This window comes from Amblyomma americanum, chromosome 10, assembly GCF_052857255.1.
Source record: "Amblyomma americanum isolate KBUSLIRL-KWMA chromosome 10, ASM5285725v1, whole genome shotgun sequence".
Classification (NCBI taxonomy): domain Eukaryota; kingdom Metazoa; phylum Arthropoda; class Arachnida; order Ixodida; family Ixodidae; genus Amblyomma; species Amblyomma americanum.
The window spans coordinates 19,936,634-19,958,105 of record NC_135506.1 but is presented as its reverse complement, the minus strand read 5'-3'; the positions used below and the strand labels follow the sequence as shown (position 1 = coordinate 19,958,105).

At 45.7% G+C, this 21,472-nt stretch overlaps 1 protein-coding gene across 1 annotated transcript; it reads right to left on the bottom strand.

The window, feature by feature from the left end:
- Positions 1 to 8,277: 8,277 nt before the first annotated feature.
- On the bottom strand, positions 8,278 to 9,464 carry LOC144108065 (uncharacterized). The gene is made up of 2 exons (XM_077641346.1): positions 9,139 to 9,464; positions 8,278 to 8,887 (listed from the first exon to the last, which is right to left on the bottom strand). The coding sequence occupies exons 1-2, from the start codon at positions 9,462 to 9,464 to the stop codon at positions 8,278 to 8,280; spliced, it is 936 nt and encodes a 311-aa protein (XP_077497472.1).
- Positions 9,465 to 21,472: the final 12,008 nt, after the last annotated feature.

Below are 21,472 nucleotides of genomic sequence, written 5' to 3'. Positions count from 1 at the left end.
TCGCGCAGATGGACGGGTGGGGAGGGGACGAAAAGATATAGGCTGCTACTTGGCCGCCTATCTGCTGTCCAGAAAATCGGTTGTAAAGACCCGCTTATTTTTTCTTTATAATTTTTCTCCTCTTTTGCTTCAACATTTCCAGTTTGTCTTACAGGCCGGAGCTTCTCTGCTTTTATATCGATCGGCTTGTTCGCGATTCATGTTTGTGAAATTTTTCCCTTAGTATTGTTGTAAGAAAAAATCATCGGGCTGAATTGTGCCACGCAGCAGATTCCAAGATATGTTGAGCTGTTGGTCTGCCAAGGCGATAATTCTTTTCGTTTCACTTGTCGAAGAGGTCAGGTCCAATGTCCCGTGCTTATAAGTTAGGCTCCAAATCAATCCACTCTGTGCGACCTTGCAGAATATAAATGCCATGACAATGAAAGCTTTGTTTGCGATATCTATAAATATTGATGGCCTTGATTACAACAAAAGGGAACGAATTGACAATTTGCGCGCGTTCATGTTCACTCCCTACGTAATTGTTGACCATTTTTCGTCGCGTTCCTTTACTCGATAAGAGTCCCCTCAGCACACTGCACCGGCTGCACTCGTCAGTGATACACATGCATGCGCCCAGCTATATGAAAAAAAGGTGGCGATGCTCAATGACTTCAAAATTTTAATTATTCGCACAAAAGTTGTTATACGTGTTGTCATGTCAGGGAACATGAGGGGGCATTTCTGAAAAACGGCATGCGACGAACAAGGCCAATTCAACAAGTTTGATATTTCGCGCCGCAATAGCATTCTTAAGCAGTTGCTAAATAATGTTACCTCTGATAGATGGGAAAATCCGACCAGGTTCGGCGTTGGCTCAAATAAGCACGTCTACTCCGTAGCAGCTTGCCAAATACTTCACCTGGTTCAACATGAGGAGCGCAAAATGTTTGTATGATGCGTTGCTCTTAAACTTTGTTACCTCGCCGCATGTGGTACACAATAAATATACCGGATAGACCGTAGAGGACGCTTGAAGAACAGCGATCGAAGTCAAGATTCCATAAACGATTCACAAAAAATAAGAATTCTATAAAGGATTCACAATAAATATACCGGATAGACCGTGGAGGACGCTTGAAGAAGAGCGATCGAAGTCAAGATTCCATAAAGGATTCACAGAGGTCGCTAACATTTTCTTGCAATGGGAAAGGAATATACAAAATGTTGAATTGTAAATGCGAAGCACTGTTGTAATTCTATGTAGCTCAGGGCTAAAATATTTTGGCAGATTTAGTTCCACACGTAAAGAGGACGCAACGAATTTGCCTTTTTCCATCGCCTTAGAAAAGGCAGTCTATCAAGAAACAGGTTGAGGCACCTTGTCGGCGTTTTTTGGCTGCGATGAATTTCCATGTTTCGCTGCTATTTGCACTCTGAAGCAATGAAAGAGCTTACGCTAACCGACCATGGTATTTGCATTATACTCTTTATTGGTATCGACTTTGGCCACAGCGCATACCACCTGGCTGTTCTGCAAAAACAATTCGAAGCACTTAATTCGCTGTGTCGACTGCTAAAATCAGCTGTCATATCAACAGCTCATATCGAGCGATAAGTTGTTGCCGTCGATCAAGAATCACGGCAGCTACTTTCAGAAATGTGCCTTATAAACGGAACAGCCTGCAAGGTGTTTACCGTCGATGGCACGGCAGACCGTGTGCCGACGAGCGGTAGTTCGAATTTGCACACGAAAACTTAAATACGGGGAATACTTCGACTGCAGACAGCTCCTCAGTATAGCGCCAAATTTTTATATAAATTTGAATAAAACGGCGTACAGTGAAATTATTTTTTATTATTATACGAGCTTCTATTATGACACCAATCCTTATCCTTCCGACGAGGCTACAACACCAGATAGCAGGATGAACAGTTAGAAAAAAATTCTGATGGCATTGCTCTCTTCGGCCAGGATATATGTAGCGAAAGCGGGGCGACTTCTGGATCGAATAAGTTAAAAAATTGGAGGACGCTTAAGCTTCGGATTTAAGAGGGGAACGCGATAGCGTGTTGCAGCCTTGCCAGGGAGTCCACGGAATGCCATCGCTCGTTCGGCGTGATGCCTTGCCCGTTAGACAAATCGTTCTGCTACCCGAGGTGAAACGGACGCGCGGAGCGGCAAACCCCGTAGAAGCGCTGCCAGGCGCCTTGCCGAAACGCGCGGTACTCAAGTGCAGTCGTAGTTCGTCGGCACATCGTTCCCGACAAACCTGATGCCAGGAACGCCAGCATAGCTTCCGCGCCGAACGAACGGGCAGCAAGCCGCAAGCTTCATGGTGAACGCGCTCTGGATATGCGCTGTGTTGTTCGCCGCTCACCGCGTGGTTTCTGCCTGACCGCACGGCCCCACTGCGTACGAACGAGACGAGCGGGAGGCGCTGCCGTCACGCGCTATCTGTTGGGGCAGTGGCGTACATTGCGAGGAGGAGGAGGAGGAGGAGGAGGAGGAGGAACTTTTCGCTCACGCCCAACGCCGCCGACGCCGACGACAGCTGCTTTTCTGGGTCACGGGATGCTTAGCTCTGTCGCGTTAATATATTTAACCCTTGCTTTCACTAGATGCGCCTCTACTCACGATGAAAACTACAGCCGTCGTGGCGGAGTGGTAGCGTGGCCCAAGAGGCAAGGAAACACTGATAAAAGCATTGGAGGTAGTCATAACAAATAAGCAAATTTTGCGCAGCTGGAAACAGAGTAAAATGAAAATGATTTATAAAGGAAAAGGCGATAAGACGAACACAAAATCCTTCGGACCGATTACGATAACATCAGTTATACACAGGTTAGCGGTGAAGGGGTTAAATTAAAAATACAGCCATGGTTAGATAGTAATAGAATTCTCGAAGAACTCCATAACGGGTACAGAAGTGGTAGGCGCTTAGGTGATAGCCTGTTCATGCCTGCGCAGTGCATAGAAATAGCTAATGGGGAAAACAAACCCTGTATTTAGCCTTCCTGCACATAAGCGGTGTATACGACAACGTGAACAGGGAACTCCTGTGGAACATATTAAAATATGAAGATATCGGTCAGAGGTAATTCATTTTAGACGGGAAATATATCAAGAAAATAAAGTTGAAATATCACGGGAAGGAATTAAGAGTACGAAAACTGTCGATTTACACAAAGTATTAAGGCAAGGTTGTCCTCTGTCACCGCTGCTGTTCATGCTTTATATGATAAGTATGGAAAGAAGGCTACAAGGAAGCAATGTAGGTTATAACATGTCGTACACATTAGGCGGAAAGGTTGTCGAGCAACGAATGCCTGGTTTAATGTATGCGAACGATATTCAACGGTTAACTGAAATCCACGAAGATCTGCAAACTCGTTATTGCTGTGGAGACGAAGGAGACAGTCTAGGTTTCAGTTTTAGCGCAGCGAAGTCCGGTGTGATGATTTGCAATAATACAACTTATCATGAGCTTACAATACAAGGCCTTGAAATACCCCGAGTGGCCGAATACAAATATCTCTGTGTATGGGTAAACAAAGGGCAGATGTACACGGAAAAGCACGAGCAGTCTCTCAAAGAAAAAAGTCGAGGAGATGCCGGGATAATGAAACATAGGGCATTGTGTGGGTACAACAGGTATGAAGTATTGAGAGGTATTCGGAAAGGAATAATGGCGCCGGGGCTTACTTTTGGAAATGCGGTTCAGTGCTTAAGGGCAGAAATTCAGTCGAGATTAGATGTAAATCTGAGAGCTGTTGGAAGATTAGCACTAGGTGCCCACGGGAAAACCACGAACGAGGCAGTAAAGGGGGTTATGGGCTGGACATCGTTGGAAGCGCCGGAAGCTCAGAGTAAAATGCTATAAGAAGAACGCCTGAGGAAATTGTACGATAACAAGTGGGCAGCTAAGGTATTTAAATGCTTATGCATAAAGAGCGTTGACTCACAGTTATGGAAAAGAACTAGGAAGCTAATCAGTAAGTATGCCAGATGAGAGGCCGGAGAAAGACAGAACATTAAACGACAGGTTAAAAACGCGGAAGGTAAAAATTGGATAAATTCAATGGAAAAGATGCATAGCATAGCATAGTGTAGAACTATATCGGTACTGGAAACAGCAGATCAGGAAGGAAGCGTTTTATGATAACTCAAAAGGCAGTGCCCTACTGTTTGAAACTAGGTCGGTATGTCTTAGAACGCGGAGATATAAAAAGGAATTGAACGAAGAAGATGACACATGTGCTGTGTGTGGTAAATCTGTAGAAACAATAGAACACCTCAAGCTAAAATGTTTTGGTATCCATCCCGATGTCCATGCTGGCACAGTCACTGTTCCTGAAACCCTAGGGTTTAGAGAAAACAATAGCAATGTAAATAAATCTGAGGTCGAAATAAGTAGAAAGCGATTGGAAGATTGGTGGCTCAAAAGCAGAGATGTGCCATAAGGTTAAAAGTGTAGGAAGTCGTATTTAAAGAAAATGACGAATTTTGATCCCTCACAACACAATTCAACAAAAATAAAGAAAAAAGAAGCTGAGCATGGTGGCAGCTGCCATCACACCGTTTCAAAGGGGACGCTCCATCCATCCGTCTGTCCGTCCATGTCTCAAGCGCCAAAGGCCCTGGTTTGATTACCAGGCTTGACACAGGTTTTTTTTTTTACGCAGTGAGTGTGCGGGGGTTTCAGTGGCTCCCATAGATTCCGCCATCGAATACGTTGGTTAGCTGTTAAGCGCGTAAGGGCGGGTAAGGGTAAGGGTGGCTCCGCGGCGATGGATAGATGCATGGGAAAAAAAGCTTATTTGCGACAAATAAAAAGTGTTCTTGACCCTTACGGATCACTGTTCGCCGTGATCGATCCTTGGTCCAGGATGCCGCACTCGACAGCTGCCATCGTGGCTCGGCGTACAAGAAATCGTTGCGCTTCCTCGTCCTGGCTGGCCAGCAAGTGTTCCGGAGTGCGGTGTGACGTCATGCCAGATGGCGCGTTGAGCACGCGGCGTCCCCTCAGGAGTGGCGGTTGCTAGGTAACGGCTCGTCTGTATCAGTGCCTAATCGGAGCACCGCCACAGCGAAATCGCAAGCTCGTGGCCAGTAAAGCTTTCGCTTTAATAAATGGCGAGAACGCTAGCGACTGTAGAACAAGTCTTAGTGGGAGGTTAAATCGCAAGGAAGGTGTGACGAAATCGGAATGTTGGGTGGGGGTTGTAACAGCGGACGATGGAGCGCTTTCGACTGTGTTTACCCACTCAGACCCATTCTACTCGGATCGAGGAGATGGAGGGGTGTGGAGAGGGGAGAAAAGAGATACGTTGCTCCTTAGCCACCTATCTGCTTTCATTAATATGTGTTGGAAGCCCCTGCTTCCTTTTTTTTCTCGTTTACATTTTTTTCTTCTCTTCTACTTGCAACTTTGGTACTTCGAAACATTGTGTTGTTGCTCTGCCCGGACAATGATTCTTTGCTTCGCTTGTCCAGCCTGCCAGGCGCGATTTCGTGTTTTTTTAATACCCCTACCACACGGCAAATTTAATGTCATTTCCATCGAATGACATTCGTTCAAAACGACATTAGTTTGCTGCCACACGAGAAAATATAATGACATTCCATGAAAACGACATTAGGTATCGAATGAGTTTGGGGAACTCAGCAAACTCCGAGCTAATGTGTTCCCTCGACACCAGAGACTTGGTGAGATTATGCACCGAACATAAATTTCAAACGCGACACAAGCATTATAATATTTCAACGCCAGTATAATTCTGTGGTCGTTCATTTGTTTATATAATAATACCGAATAGCACCAGAAAAAATAAAACTGTCACTCTCGCTACCAGCCAACCGGAATGGACGAGCAGGCATGTTTTTTGGCTTTTTTGTGTAGCGTGGCCCAAAGCCAGCCGTAGCCAGCCCATGAGCCAGCGGCAAACGCGTGCGTTGTGTTGCCGGAGTCCGGAGTGCTGGCTGTGTCAATTGCTGCGGTAGTTGTGCGCTCGGAGTTGTTTATTTATTCTTGCTGGATCCGCGATGGCCGAGGGCGGAGAAAAAAACCGAGCTCAGTGGACAGAGTCTGAGACTTACGCTCTAATCAAAGTGTGGCAGGATCACCTTTGTGACTTGCGCCGGACTAAGAGGAACGCGAAAGTTTATGCTGCTATTCACGAAGCCCTCCACGCAGAGGGCATTGAAAAGCCGCTTAAGGCAATCAAGGCAAAAATCGAGAACCTAGCTGGGAAACAAGTACAGGTAAGCACTGCCTTTTTTTTCGTTATGTAGTACGTGATCTGAACCAGCAGCGCGCAGCAGCACGGGCATAGAACGCGGAGACGACACCCGCGCAACGGCAGTGCGCGTCCTGTTCCGTCTTCATGTCACTGCCCATTGCTGATAATTTCTGATGAGAAGTTGACTAACCAGACAGCCTTAAGGTGCTAGTTGTTTACCTCCGCATTTTTTTCATTTAGTAGTCCTCGCTGCGTAAAGTGACAGCACCCAAATTGAAAAAAACAACAGAATCAAGCGTTTACTTGCACGACCGTGTGCCGATTCGTTTCATCAAATGGCTTTTATCATGGTGCCACGGTCCTTCTCTCCTTAAACATTGTACTCTCGTAGCAATTCTGAAAACTTCATGAACAATAAACAACTTTTCCAGGGAGCTGAGGAAGAAAACGGGGCAAGGAGCAGTAGCATGGAAATTTTATTGGGAATTACACCAATTCCTAGGCACACTTCCTGCTAATGACTCTAGCCTGGCGGAAGAGACAGTCTGTCTCCAGGAAGCCACAGCTGAGGAGGTAAGAAAAAGAGCTGCATGTACAGAGTCTCTGAACTGCCGCCACACCTTCATGGTTTTCAGTCAGTACTACACCTTCATAGTTTTCAGTCAGTACTGTTGTGACACAAAATGTTTTATTTTTGTTTGCCAAGAAAGGCATGTACCATGGAGTATCGTTCTGAAGCCGCACCTTTCTTTACCAGCTCTCATATGATGATGACACAAGGTGAATATATGTTTATCACAGTATGCAACATAGCTTGTATATTATTGTCTGTCATGGCTTGTGACTGTGATTAAACACTGACTCCATCTCCATGGCCCTTGCCATGGAGATTCTAAAGCCACACCTATATGATGTGTCAATCTATTGTGCTTCAAGCTCTTGATTACTTTGTCTTTGCATACCAACATTTGATATGTATTACTGGTTCAGCTTTTCCACAGCATGGTGCACGGGCAAGACGAAAGCCCTGCATATTCAGGTCCTACAGACTATGTGGATGAGACATCCAGCGGCCCATCGCCCCTTCAGCTTTCCACCCCTGGTAGCCCTGACCAAATTTCAGAAGCAACCGTTTCTACGGGACCACAAACACCAGCGGAGAAGCAGTTGATGGCTAAGCAGCGGTCCCCGTGCATTCGCCCAAAAAGGCCACAAAGGGACATCTTACTGCGCCAGCTCATTGAAGAGCAGCGGAAGCTGCGTATTGCATTCGAAAATTCGAAGCAAAAAGAATTTGAGCTCGGGGAAAGGGCACTGAAGATGCAAGAAGAAGCTGCCGAGCGGGAAAAGAAGGCTGCTGACAGGGAAGAGCGCATGATTTCATTATTAGAAAAGTGCTTCAATAAATAATATAAGCAATTACTGGCGCTTTGGTTGTTTATGTTGCATGGTGCTTTCACTGATGGTAAGAAGTCACATGACGAAAGCAGCTTAACATTCAACACATGCCAAAATATTGCATGTAGCAGCTGAACACACAGGCTCCATTTTTGTAGCTTGCCGGAATTTCATTGCACATGTGATGGCTAGCTTTGCATTTGGAGTTTGTACGCACGTGCTCATGGATATGCACACCAAGATTTATACAAAAACTCTTAACATAAAACACTACAAGGCACCTTATGAGAAAAAATGGAAAAAAAGCTCAAAATGGGCTAATAAATCATAAACAGTAGGGACACAAGGCAACTAGTGAATACTTTGTATCACTTGAAGTATGAACATGGCTACAGACTGTGCCACAACAGTGATCAACGCGTCATTGAAACGAGGATTAAACTGCTGAACCATGCACACCACTTGTAACAGCAAGCACATATACACCATTTGTAACAAAGAAAAAGCAGCTGCAATGTTGAATGTACTATAAAAATTAAGACCTGCCACTAGAAGCTGCAGTTGTACATATTTTGAAGCACAGCTGCAAGTTCGGAGCTTGGACCATTTGTTCACAGCATGTGCAATCTTTTCCTGCTGCAAGCTAAACACTCCTCAGATTCCTGCTCTGCGGGATGCTCTGCAGAGGCTTTCTTTTTTAGAGAAATAAGTGGCAAGGGCTGCCCTGACTTCATTTCCATGGCTGCTCGCTTCAGTTGTGTTATGCACAGGTTGTGCATACAAGGAATCAAACTCGTGCACTTCCTGCACCCACTGCTGTTCTATGGGGTCATTTAGAGCCTCGCAGATGTTGTGCAGAACACATGCTGCTTTGATGGCTCGCATTGCGGTTGGAAGCTTGCACTCCATTCGCTTCATGACGAATCTGAAGCGAGCCTTCAGTCGTCCAAAGGCATTCTCTACTATTCTTCTTGTCTTTGACAAAATATAATTGAATTGTGCTTCTTTCGAGCATGAAAGAGCATTCGCAAACGGCTTGAGAAGATTTGAAGTTAAAGGGAAAGCTTGGTCGCAAAGCACCACCGCTGCCACAGCTACTCCCTCGATGACGGACACAGGTGACTGGAAGTAGTCACTCTTGATGTGTTTGGAGAGCTGTGACCGCCCGTACACAAAAGCATCGTGGCATCTTCCAGGGCTCCCCACATTCAGGTACCGGAAGCTGTACTTGTGGTCAACAATGGCCAAAAGAATGATGCTGTGCCTGCATGAAACAGAACAAATTGGACATCATTAGCACTTAACAATCACGAGAGGAATTTCGTAATTTTTCTCTGCACAAAAATACATGGCAATACTTCTGTCATCAACCAAGGTACCGTTAGCATTGTTCTAAGCTCACAGACGTTGAATTGAAGGCACCGAAGTCAGTACATAAAAAAAGCGGCAGAGAATTGCCTGCTTGCTTGATTAATGGCTTCAGATTTAACACACAAAAGATAAAAACACACTTACCACCCTTTATAAATGTAGTAATCAGCTGCATGCTCTTGTGGTGGTGAGATGGGAATGTGACATCCATTCATGGCGCCGAGAGCCTGGGGGAAGCCGCTGAACGCATAGAATTCACGGATCTGATTGGGCATTTCTTGCCGGCTGACCATGTTAAGCCACTCCCCTCCCAACACATCAGTGACTGCGGCAAAAAACTCCTTGGTGAGGAGATTCACTGTTGACCGTCCCACACCAAATAGATGGGCGATGGTCTGGTCCTCAGCGCTGGAACGCAGCCGGTAGAGTCCTATCGCTACGCGTTTTTCAACCGGAATGGCTTCCCGCATATTTGTCGTAGCGCGTTCCAGGACACAGCTCAGCGCGTCAACAATATAGCGGAACGTGTCAAAAGTGACGCGAAGCGACTGTCGAAAATGCAGTTCACCCAAGTGCGGCAAAGTTTCTTCAAACCATCTTTCGCTCCTCTGGAATGTCCATCGCTCTCGAGGCACCGCTGGCAAACTTCCAGCAATAGCTGCACTTATCGCGAAGGCATTGGCGATAAGTCGATCCTCAAGGTTAGCGCTCACTGCTTCTTGATGGCGTATGGCTACCCTCTGCTGCGCTAATCTGCCTATGTACAGGGCCAGCCTGCTGCGTCTTTGTGCTCGCAAGCATAGACTCGCAGCGATCGCATTCCGCTGCCGCGAATCCATTGCACAAAGCGACGTAGTGACGTCCGCCATTTGTCTGCCGCCGCTGGCTGAACTTTGGCTTGGCTTGGACTCCCGGTGGATAGCAGTGATCAACGCGTTATTGAAACGAGGATTAAAATTTTGAAATCGGTTTCCATTCGCAAAACAATACTTTTCGAAACATATTGAAGCATAGATCGAAATGTTTTTATGCTGCACGTTTTCTCCATCGCAATCGCCATCATTTGCAAAATTACTTTTGGCCGTGTAGCAGCACGCAGAATAAATGACATTAAGTCGAACAAATGTCATTCGATGGGAATGACATTAGATTTGCCGTGTGGCAGGGGTATTAGTCAGGTTCCAAGCAAAGGCATTGGCTGCGAGGTCCGGGAATATTCGTACCATGATCGTGGAAGCACACTTTGTGACATCTTCAAATCCTGCAAGCTTTCATTACAACAGCGGAACAATTGACAATTTTCAGGCGTCCGTGCTCACACCTGACGCAGTTTTCACCCATTTTTTCCTTCACCTTCCTCCGCTTGGTTAGAGTCGCCGCCTCAGCACGGAGGGCACCTGCTGCACTCGTCGATGATAAAAGATGCCGACGCTCAATGACTTCCAAGTTTGATTTATTAGAGCAAAAGTTTTTATACTTATTGTCTCGTCAGGAAAGATCAGGCGGCATTGCTGAATAAAGGCATGCGATAAACAAGGTTCGTCCAACAAGTATGATATTTAGCGCAGCAATAGCATTTGTAAGCAGTTGCTAAATAATCTTACCTCTGATAGACGAAAAATTTAACCAGCCTCGGTGCTGACTCAAAGATGCACGTGTACTGCGTAGCGGTTTGCCAAATGTTTCATCTGGTTCAACATGAGGAGCACCAAATGATTGATGCGTTGCTCTTGAACTTTCAAATTCAAATTTATTTCTTTCACCCCATATATACATGGTAGGCGCTCTTGGACAAAAAGCTGCTCGGGGCAGCTTGACGAGGCCAAAGAGACCATGACAAGACGGAAGTGTGCAGATAAATGATTGCAATATGGCAAGAAAACAATATTATATGCAATGTTATATACAAGGAAAACACGGCTTGTGTATACAATACAAATATTGACTCTGTATAGAAGTGAGCATATTACATGTTCAAAAACCAACTACAGTAGGCGACGTAATTTGTATTTGTATCAGTATTTGATAAAGAAACACAATGTGATGAAAAGCTAGACAGACATTAGGTTTTTACAATGCATTTAGAAATTGTTCCCGCAAGTCGTTTCTTGTGGGCTTATCGTAAAATTTAATAGTGAGGGAAGATTATGTTTCAATGACTGGTTCTTATAATTTGTTCGGAAACGGGGAACGTGCCAGTTTTCTGTGTTTCGTGTGTATAAGACTGGTTCGTGGGGTTGTAGTGATGTGGCGACAATTAAAAAGTAACGAAATGAATTAGCCAAAGAGTAGTATGTACGCAAAATTCGGAAATCGTATAATGAAAGACAGGAATGACCTTATAGGTTGCGAAAAGCGGGTCGGTATGTGCTAAGCGTTCATGATTCCCGATGTATCGTATAATTATTTTTTGGATTATAAATTTTTTTTGTTTAATTGTGTTGATTGTGGTGCTGCAGAGATTACAATAGTTGATATGTGAAGCAAATAAGGGATGGTATATTTGGAGCTTAACGCGTGCTGGAAGGAAACTACGACGAGAGACGACTCCAGCTACAGCGGAGATTTTCTTACATATATTAGCAACATGGAAATCCCAGCAAATGTGCTGCAGAATGTCACTCCAAGTATTTTAAGTGATTCTACGATATGAATATTCTGTGCTTCATAGGTTATGACATGGTTTGATTGAAACGCCTTATTTTTTGCTCTGAATACCATTATTTTAGTTTTTCTCTAATTTATTTTCAGTCCATTGGATTGCGACCAGGAGGATAAGTTAATGAGAAAGTCTTGACATTGCCTAATGAACACGTTTGTATCCGGACCAGCCGTAAGTATAGAACAGTCATCGGCGTATATGACAAATTTTGCTTACCTACTGACGAGGACAATGCCATTAATAAAAATATTAAATAAGAGGTCCTAAGAGGCTTCCTTGTGGTACACCCTTACTAACTAGCAGAAAACTTGATTGGTGTTTCCCCATATATACCATTTGTGTTCTGTTTATTAAGTACGACTTCATTAGTTCAAGAGGTGTTCCGCGTATTACATACCGGGAGAGTTTAGTTAGGAGGATGTTGTGGCTTAGGCAGTCAAATGCTTTTGTGAAATCTACAAAGAGGCCAAGTGTAAAGTAATTTTTCTCAATACTCTCCAGAACAAATTCTTTAATTGTCAGTAGCGCAGTTTCAGTAGATCTTCCGGCTCTAAAGCCATGTAATTCCTTGTAGAAAATATTTCTGGCTTTAAAATACTTTAAAAGACGTGCGAACATAATTTTTTCTGCTCCTTTAAAAAACGAGATAATACTTATTGGTCTGTAATTAGTTGGGGTGTTTCTGTCACCACTTTTGTATATGACAGAAACTCTGGATCGCTTCATTTCATCGGGAAAAAAACCCAGTTTCAAAAATTAAATTTAAAATATGCACAAGTACAGGCAGAAGCAAATCTAAAACATATTTTTTGGGCTTGATTTGTAAGTTGTCGCACTCTAAATCAGCAGAGTTATTTAGCTAACTGAATGCTGTGTACACTTCCGTTAAGTCAGTTGGTTCGAGGAAAAAGCTGTCAATTGTGTTCAAGGCTCTATCCTGTTTCTGTGTCGCGGGGGGGTATTGTATGACCTATACTGATGAAGTGTTGGTTAAAGTAATCAGCTAGCGACTGGCCAGTGTATTCTTGCCCGTCAACAACGATGCTATCAGAGTTTGAGTGTGAACCACTTCGGCCCAAGACTTTGTTTATGACATTCCAGGCAACATTATGGTGCTTGCTTGAAACATTACAGATTAGCTGGTGATAATACGCGAACTTAGCCCGCCTTAGGTCATTATTGAGTTTATTTCTGAACTTTTGAAATTTTGGAATGATTCTGCAGTGCGCGTGCGCAAAAAAGTGTGAAATAGAGTGTTTTTACGTTTTATCATTCGCGCGTGATATCTCGTCGTTACCCCACCGCATGCGGCACGCAATCAAAATGCCGGATAGACCGTGGAGGAGCTTCAAGAGCAGCTATCGAAGTCCAGATATCATCAAATATTCATAGAGGTCGCTAACATTTTCTTGGAATGGGAAAGGAATATAGACAATGTTAAACTGTAAATGCGAAGCACTGTTGTAAATCGATGTAGTTCAGGTCGAGAATGTTGTGGCATCCTTAGTGCGACACTTAAAGGGGACGCGACGGATTTGCCTTTGACCTTCGGCTTATAAAAGACCGCCTATGAGGAAACAGGTGTCGGCACCCCTTCCGGCGTTTTTGGCTGGGATGAACTTCCATGCTTTGTGATAAGCTGCACTCTCAACCAATGAAAGAGCTTACGCTAAACGACCATGGTATTCGCAGTCTGCACATTAATGGTACGAACTTTGGCCAATATGCACACTGCCTTCCTCTTAAAAAAAACCAAAGCACTTGATGCGCTGTGTCTATGGCTAAGATAACATGAACTAATAATACATCAATGGCTAGAACCTACAAAGCCCTTGCTTCCAACGCCTCGTTGTAAGAAGTTTGTACAAAAATGTCAGATGTAAGCCGCGCCTGTCACCTAATACGTCACGCGTGTCCACAAAAAACGGATAATTATTTCTGTGGAGGGGTATATGCCACTGTTCAGCGTCATCATCATGCGCACATATTTACGAAGGATTCAATTTCAGTGTCCGCAGAAGTGCTGTTTGAGGCTCTCAGTGCTTGAACTCACGAAAGAACATTGAGTACAGCGAAAGTTCGCAGCTCTTTGATGCATAAGCATGTGACGGTCTAAATTCCCTTTCTGAGTCGCCGAATAAGAACACACTTCACATTTGTAGGGTCTTTCGCCTGAGTGCGTACGCTTATGCTCAACTAGGTGGCCCCTTGAAGCCGATGCATAAGTGCACTTGTCGCACTTGTAGGGTTTTTCACCTGTGTGCGTACGCTTGTGCCGTAGAAGGTCGCCACTTGTACTCGCTGCATAAATGCACTTCTTACACTTGTAGGGTTTTTCACCCGTGTGCAAACGCTTGTGCCTAACTAGGTCGTCTTCTCTAACAGTTGCAAAAGGACAATTTGTGCACTTGTATGGTTTTTCCCCAGTGTGGGAGGGCATATGCCTGTTAAGGATGGAGTGCGTAGAAAATGACTTTGAGCAGATGAAGCATTTAAATTTCTCTCCTGGGGCGTGCGATTCTATGTGTCTCTTAACATCGGCCCGTCTCGTAGAAGTGTATGGGCAGTGGGGGCACCACAACAGCCATACCGCTATGTCAATGATCTGATGCCGAGCAGAAGTTCCTTCATTCGTAGCCAGCGAAGACCCGTGGTGCTGCGGGTTTCCATGGATCACACATCCGGGCCGAGATGTAGACGGCGATTGTAGAACAGAACTCGGGGGAGGGTATACAGGACTGGATACAACATCTGGAATCAACGTTGATAAAAAGTGTACTTTAGGGAATATCAGTTATGTTCGTACCTCCATATTCGGCAACGTTTTCGAGCATTGGTTGAAAAATGCCACACCATTTGGCACATTGCACTTAAACAAACTGGTGCTAAAAACGCAATGTGCAGACACACTGAGAAAATGCACCACATCGACGAGCACTCAAACTATTACAAGAATTTTTAAGCGAGGACATTGAATCTAAAGCCGTGCTAGGTGCACAAAATGCAATGCGCTGTGGGCTGCCCAGCTTTCAAATGCAACTGTGAGAGCCCTCGGAAGTGGCCAGCTTTTTCTCGTGTTGCATAGTGCATAAAGCGACCACGATAGTTCCGCCGGCATCTTATGTTTGCGCACTCTGTGTAGCCCTAGGCTGCGTATATGCCAATTAAAATGCGGTAAGTATTTTCTGGCCCCCCCTTTCAATTTAGACCGTACACTGGTTGCGTCGTTTGGAAGCCCATCAGCTTCCTTTGGTTTTATTGGGATTACATGCCGGTGCGACTCGGGTTGTGAGGAACGCCGTAGTGAGAAGCTCCGGATAAGTTCGGTCACCTGGGGCTCATTAACGTGCATCGACATCAAAGTGTCCAAGGGCCTCTACCGTTCGCCTCCATCAAAATGCGACCGGCGCCGCCATGATCCAAGCCGCAGCCGAGCTTCACAAATACTGTACAACCGCAGTGGCGCACTTACATGAGAACATTGCACTTCATTCTAACTATACACCACTTAATTCAGATTGCCATTTCACAAATCAGTATTGTACCTGAGCAGATCAATATGTCTAGGCACTTGACACAAAACTAAGAGACGTCAGAAATTCGTATGAAGTGCTGTGATATACGATCTCAGAAAAAAAAAATAACAGCCAAGGCATTCATAAACGAAAATCTGCACACTGTCAATATAACAGACAGCAAAAAATACAATGAACTAGTGGTTATAATAAATATGCAAATTATCACCAATCATGCAAGAAAAAATAAGGACAAAACCGTATACGCAAAGAATTCGCGTGATCTATATGATTTCGAAATCACATATGTTTCTGCGAACACTTTCAAAGATGTTCAGAAACAGGCTCTTTCTGGTAAAATATGGCTTTTCGGGCATGTTAACACCAGTCTTGGCAGAGACGCGAAAACTGGTCAATCGTCTTAAGTACTAAGCTGGTTAACTAATTGTTAATAACTAGTAAAATCAGGCGCTCAGCTCAATCAGAGATTTGTTGCCGGTCGTTAGTAGCAGACATATCAGTTTTTAGAATTTTGAAAACGCGGTTACGCCCACCGGTGTGGCTTGACAAAATTTGGCTGCATCGATCGAGAATACACGTGCTTTCGGAAGCATGCAGGCAAAGCAACCCCTCCAGTGCGAGTAACTATTTGAAAAAGCCCATTTTTGCCTTCATGAGACCTCACGGGAGTCCCATGAAGAGAAAAAGCACAGTGCCAAGGGTAATCGCGTTTTCGAAAATCTAAAAGCTGGAATGGCTGTTACTAGCGACCAGCTAGTGATCTCGAGTGGCAACTAGGCGCCTGACTCTACTAGTTAAAAAGTTATTTATTAAAAATTTTTATCCATCTTACTACCCAAAACGATTGTCCAGTTTTCTGGTGTCCGCCAAACCCGGTAATACTATGCCGCAAAGGCCATATTTTCGCGCCAAAGAGAAAATTGTGGAAATTTTTGAATGTGTTCGCTGAAGCACACGGTATACATCCACATCATTTAAGTGTCAACGAGCGAATAAAGTACGAGCTTAAGAGAAAAGGTTATGTTTTCTGCGTAAACAGGACAGCTGCTTTAAATGTATATACACAACAGCATCTCACGAAACAACTGCTCTCAAGTTTGCGTTTTATCGACAAGATCAGGCCTCTGCTTCGTATACATATGCACGAATCGATGACGTCAGGGTGAATGGATTGGCTGATTGGACTAAACTGGATAGACGTATTCATACCCGATGTCTAATCTTCGAAAAGTATGATATGGCCAGAGAAGCTACATTATCCATGGTTGCAATTTCTCGTGAGGTTGGGAACATTCTTAAGACCTTTATATAATGCCCTGAATGCACAGCACAAAGGCGCATTCAAGAGTGACGAATTCAGAGGCAACATTTTGTATAATATTACAGAACAGCATCCACAGCTCAGATGGTTGAATGTGGCAAGAAACCAGCTTTATAATCATAAAAAACAGCGAAACTTTCAAAATGTGATCGAAACAAGAGTTTCCAAGCGAGATGTTCCTGCGATTGTCCTGTGACAGTGCTAAAAATTATACCTCCAAGAAAAATTATTATATACACATAAGCTGAGTATACATGTAGTTGTGGTGCTTAGAACAAAGCTATACCACACGACTTCCGCAGCGACAACGTTGTCCGCGAGCCACGAATGAGCTAGGGACCAGAAGCTGGTCTTCGGGACGGCCACTTCCGCGAACTTTGGGTAGTCGGAATGTCGCAGAGCGAGGTTGAAAATTTTTGTTCTTTTTCTTCGCCTCACTGATTTACTGGTGCAATGTTGCAATATCTCATTGTAATCTAGTTTTTCTGAAATACTGTGTTACGTGCGTTGCTCGTTTTAGCAAAAATATGAGCGATTTGTAATATCTCTGAATCGCGTCCCTTTTGTAGGTGCGGTTCAGTGAACTTTTCGTTCAATGCGACCCGTTCTCAAGGCCGGAAGCGGCGAAAGCGACTTTGCCCCAAATTTCTCCTCACCGTTTGTCACTTGGGGGTTAGTTTCGGGATGATAGTCCATGGTAGCTCCTGTTAGGGCTTGTGGGGGGCTTATGGGAGCCCAAGGGTTGCTGGTTAATTACACCACCCTTGCGTGCGGTGAAAATCCGCGATGATCCCTTGTCTTCAGGTTATGGAGCGTGAATACCTGCAGAGAATGGAAATAGAATATTCTCAAAGATGCAATTTTTGCGAAGTAAATTTGGCGCGAAATGTTTAGGCTACACACGAGTGGGTGAAAAACATTTTCTCGCGTTGCCTGCGAGGCAGCTTGAAAGACAGCTGGTCGCGTTCCCCCGTTTATGCTAACACGCAATGGTTGAGATAAAATACTCTTTTTCAGGTCTGATGTACCCGTAAATATGTGAGACCAGGAGTACTTAGTCACAAGAAAACACAACTCCGTTTTCACGTGAACAACTTTCTCTATTCTTAACGCTCAACGATGGGTCCACCGCACCGTAACAGAGCAGTTGTCACTGTACTGTTGATCTGTGGAAAGGCTTTAAAGAGAGCGCGCGCCATTGTTCAAAAGGAAAGCCTACTGGTGTAGGCAAAATATAAACGCTCTTTCAAGAACTGCAAGTGGCACCGCTTTGAAAGCATCCACAGGGGCACTCTTGCCAAGAGCACGCTATCCCATGAAAGCATCCAAAAGATGTAAACGCCATCAGCCTCTCACAAGTAGTTTCGCTGGTGGCGAATCGCGTCAAGGACTATTTTCAGATGATCGAAAAGAGTATTATCAGTGACAGAGCAGCAGTGGGAAGAAAGAAATAGTCAAACACATACATAGCCAATTACGACATGCTAAGCTAGAACTGATTACGTTTGAGATTACCATTGCTGCTGTACTCTTTGAGAACGGTAAAACGCTTCAGCATTAGCTTAGAGCCAGGTTTTTCCTTGCGGATTTCTTGCAGTGACCCGTTTTCAGAAAGATCTACTCCGGGCATGTAAGGCACTGCTCACTCCAAGGCACATTTGCAAGGCACTCCTTAAAGATTCAATAAAAATCATTTCCTTTTGTATACAGTTAGCTATGACAGTTTTCTCGGGAGAACAATGCTTCCGTGATGGGTTAAGGATGGGACAACGGGGGATAAACAATGGTTGAAGGAGATTATAATAGCCGGCTCTCCTCGAGGGCAGGCTTCACAAAACTACAGTTGTGGTTTCGGAGCTTCTACAGCCAAGTCAGTTGCTTTCCCCTCATTTGAAATGTAATGTAATAACTAACCTCTGTTTCAACAACTGCCACGGTTTTTGTCTGTATTTTCTTATATACGATTTATTTCGGTTCAACGGCGCACAACACTTTCAATCTTACTTCACACTTGGGAAATTACACGAAACGTGTCGTCCTTCGCTGCAAGTTTAGGTTGCAGATATTAGTGCTGGAGGACATATCGCTGATAAGATCAGGAGAAACAAGTTATCTTGCTCCGAAGCGCTGCGCCACTTTCAATTCCCTATAATGCGCCCAGCTACAATATGAGCACGCAAGGCGTATACCTCGTGTGCGGTATTTTTGCGAGCCAAAGAAGATGGGTGATAAAGTAGTCCCTCAAAAGATCAACCATCATCCATCTAGGTACCAATGGCAAAGGAATGGAAATCTGCATTCATGAATCCCAGAAGTAGGGTAGACGCTTCGAAAGGCCTGTGCTGGCGTTACCCCCCTTTTAACAAATGCCGCACTCTCAAACAAAGTTGGCGCCGCTCGGGGAATTATGTAAAGGTGATCATACAGTGACGATTCTGTGATTCTGAGAAATGTCCACTGCAAAGTGCAAGCACGTCGTTAGATATAAAACTTCTCATGACATGAGCAGACCTCTCCCGATTCGCTCGGGGACAGAAAATGGGATGTTATCGGCGCAGCGTATGTTACACTCAATAGACTGTGTTGGACAGGAAGCGTTGGGCCTGCAATCGCAGAATAGGGCTGAAGGCGATGTGTCAGAAAAAGTATGGTCGTAGGAGCTGTGGCGTCACTCTGCGTCCAGCCGGCGGGGAAGGCGAGCTTCCGTGTCAGCTACACGCAGGCGTTATTCAAGTACGCAACACGTTTCCCCAACACGTGGCGCAGAGTCGCTGCCACGGCAGGTTCGGAGGAAATAGGTAACGGCAGGGCACGCTAGGAAACAGTTTATTATCCTAACGCGAGGTAAAGCACACTGCGGAAGAATGTTCTATCCGTATAATAGACGTACAGCAGCTCACCAGGCCGTTGACGTCGTCTGGCGTTGGTGTTCGGGGGCCGTCTCCCAGCGAGAATACAGATCTCAACCAACCATCATCATTCAGGCGCAGCCCCAGGCAAGGCCCCCCACACCACATGGGTGAGGGCGGTTTTGTTTTGGGGCTGCAGGCGGTTTCCCTGCCAAGGGGCTCTAGCAAGTGAGGGCGATGCCATCGCGAGGGCGAGACAGTACACTTGCGCTGCACTCATATCTCATCGGCGGATCGACTCCCATTGCGAGCTGGTCTCCTAATACTTGATGCTTATCTTCTCTCCGCATTCTTCGAAGATGATCATCGGTCGCCATTCCTCGCAAAACTTCTTCCGTCCCAAGTGTCTTCTTTCGCGCTGGAGGTGGAACCACAGCTCCTTCCTTATCTTGTTCTTCACCTCCATCAGGTCGGGGATGCGTCCGCTGTAAGCCGCATGGCATCGAGCCACCCAAACTTGATAACTAATCTCCGCGAGCGCCAGCGCGAACTGGTTTCGTGCCTCGCCGGGCATCGGGTTAAAGTACCGGATGGTTTGAAACGGGATGCCCGGGAGGCCGAACAGATCGCGGAGACGCTCGAGAAGCGCTGCTGGTATTACACAGTCCTGAAAGATATGCGTTGATGTCTCCGCAGTTCCACAGAAAGGGCACGTATCCACAAGTCCGGAGCTTCGCGAAACAAAGGTGCGGCGTTTAATCAGCAGGATTCCCCGCGCGAATCACCACATGAATGAAGCGCGGCGCGCGTCCAAGAAATGCGCCGTCAGGTACTTCCACGTCGGTTTTTCGGCTGTCATTAACTCCCGATCAAGATGTGGCAGAAGCGCAGGGGTCAAGAGGCTCAACATAGCCTTGAGGGCAATCTCGCGTGGGGGCCCGGTGAAAGTCGCTCTTATGAGGTTCATGTCCGCGGCCACGGCGCTGTAAAATGCGAGCGGCGTCCCCGCGCGGGGAGCGGTGTGCGGCAGCGGTTGCTGCGTGAAGTCACACTCGACCGCGCGGAGCGTCCACTGCACATGCAGCGCTCTGGCTAGGGCATCTAGGTCCGGAATTCCAAGTCCTCCTTTTAGTCTAGGCTGCTTGACTACCACGCGCCTGATCTTTTCTGGTGCGCCTTGCCAAAGGAATCTGTAAATTGACTTTTCCACTCTCTTTTTCATGCTTGCAGGAATTTCTAGGATACTGGCGCTGAAGCTAATTATGGCGATCAACAGGGTCCTAATTATAGTAGCTTGTGCTGTGATGGGGCACCGCAGTCGTCCGAGGTCAGCTGTTTTCGTTTCTACTTTTTCCGCTACATGTTCCCAGTTACGCGCCGAAGGCCCCTCCCTGTTAAAGTAAAAGCCCAACATACGCGTCTCGCTAACCGAAGGTACCTCAGCTATTTCTGGCGGTCTAACATCGCGTAGCGGCATGACAGCACTTTTGTGCTTGTTAAGTCGCGCCCCGCTTGCCTCGCAATACTGCTCGGTTATTTCTAGTGCGCGCGCTGCTGATGCTACGTCCGGTACGACGATGGTGATGTCGTCCGCGTATCCGAACACAGGTACAGCAGGGGGGCCCACCGGCAGGACAGTACGTTTAACGCGCGTGTCGGCTGCTAGACGCTGTAGAAGAGGTTCAATGGCGATGACGTACAGAAGCGGTGAGAGCGGGCAGCCTTGTCTAACACCCCGCGCTACAGGGCACCATCCAGAGATGCGTCCCTGGACGATCACTGCCGCGCGTGGTGCTGCATAGAGAATTCGAACCATATTTATGAAGCTTTCTGCTATGCGTGCGTGTTCTAGCTGGTTAATTAAGTAGCTATGGTCAAGGCGGTCGAACGCTTTCTCCTGATCGAGGGAGAGCAATAGCCCTCCCAGATCACGAGACCTTAACCACGTCAACAAGTCTTTTAACGCCAGTCAGTGCAGCTCTACCGAACGTCCAGGGACACAGCAAGCTTGCTGTGGCCCGACGATGGTAGAGAGAGCTGGTGTTAGCCGCAAGGAGAGACACTTGGCTAGCAGCTTATAATCGCTGTTCAACAATGTTATAGGCCGCCA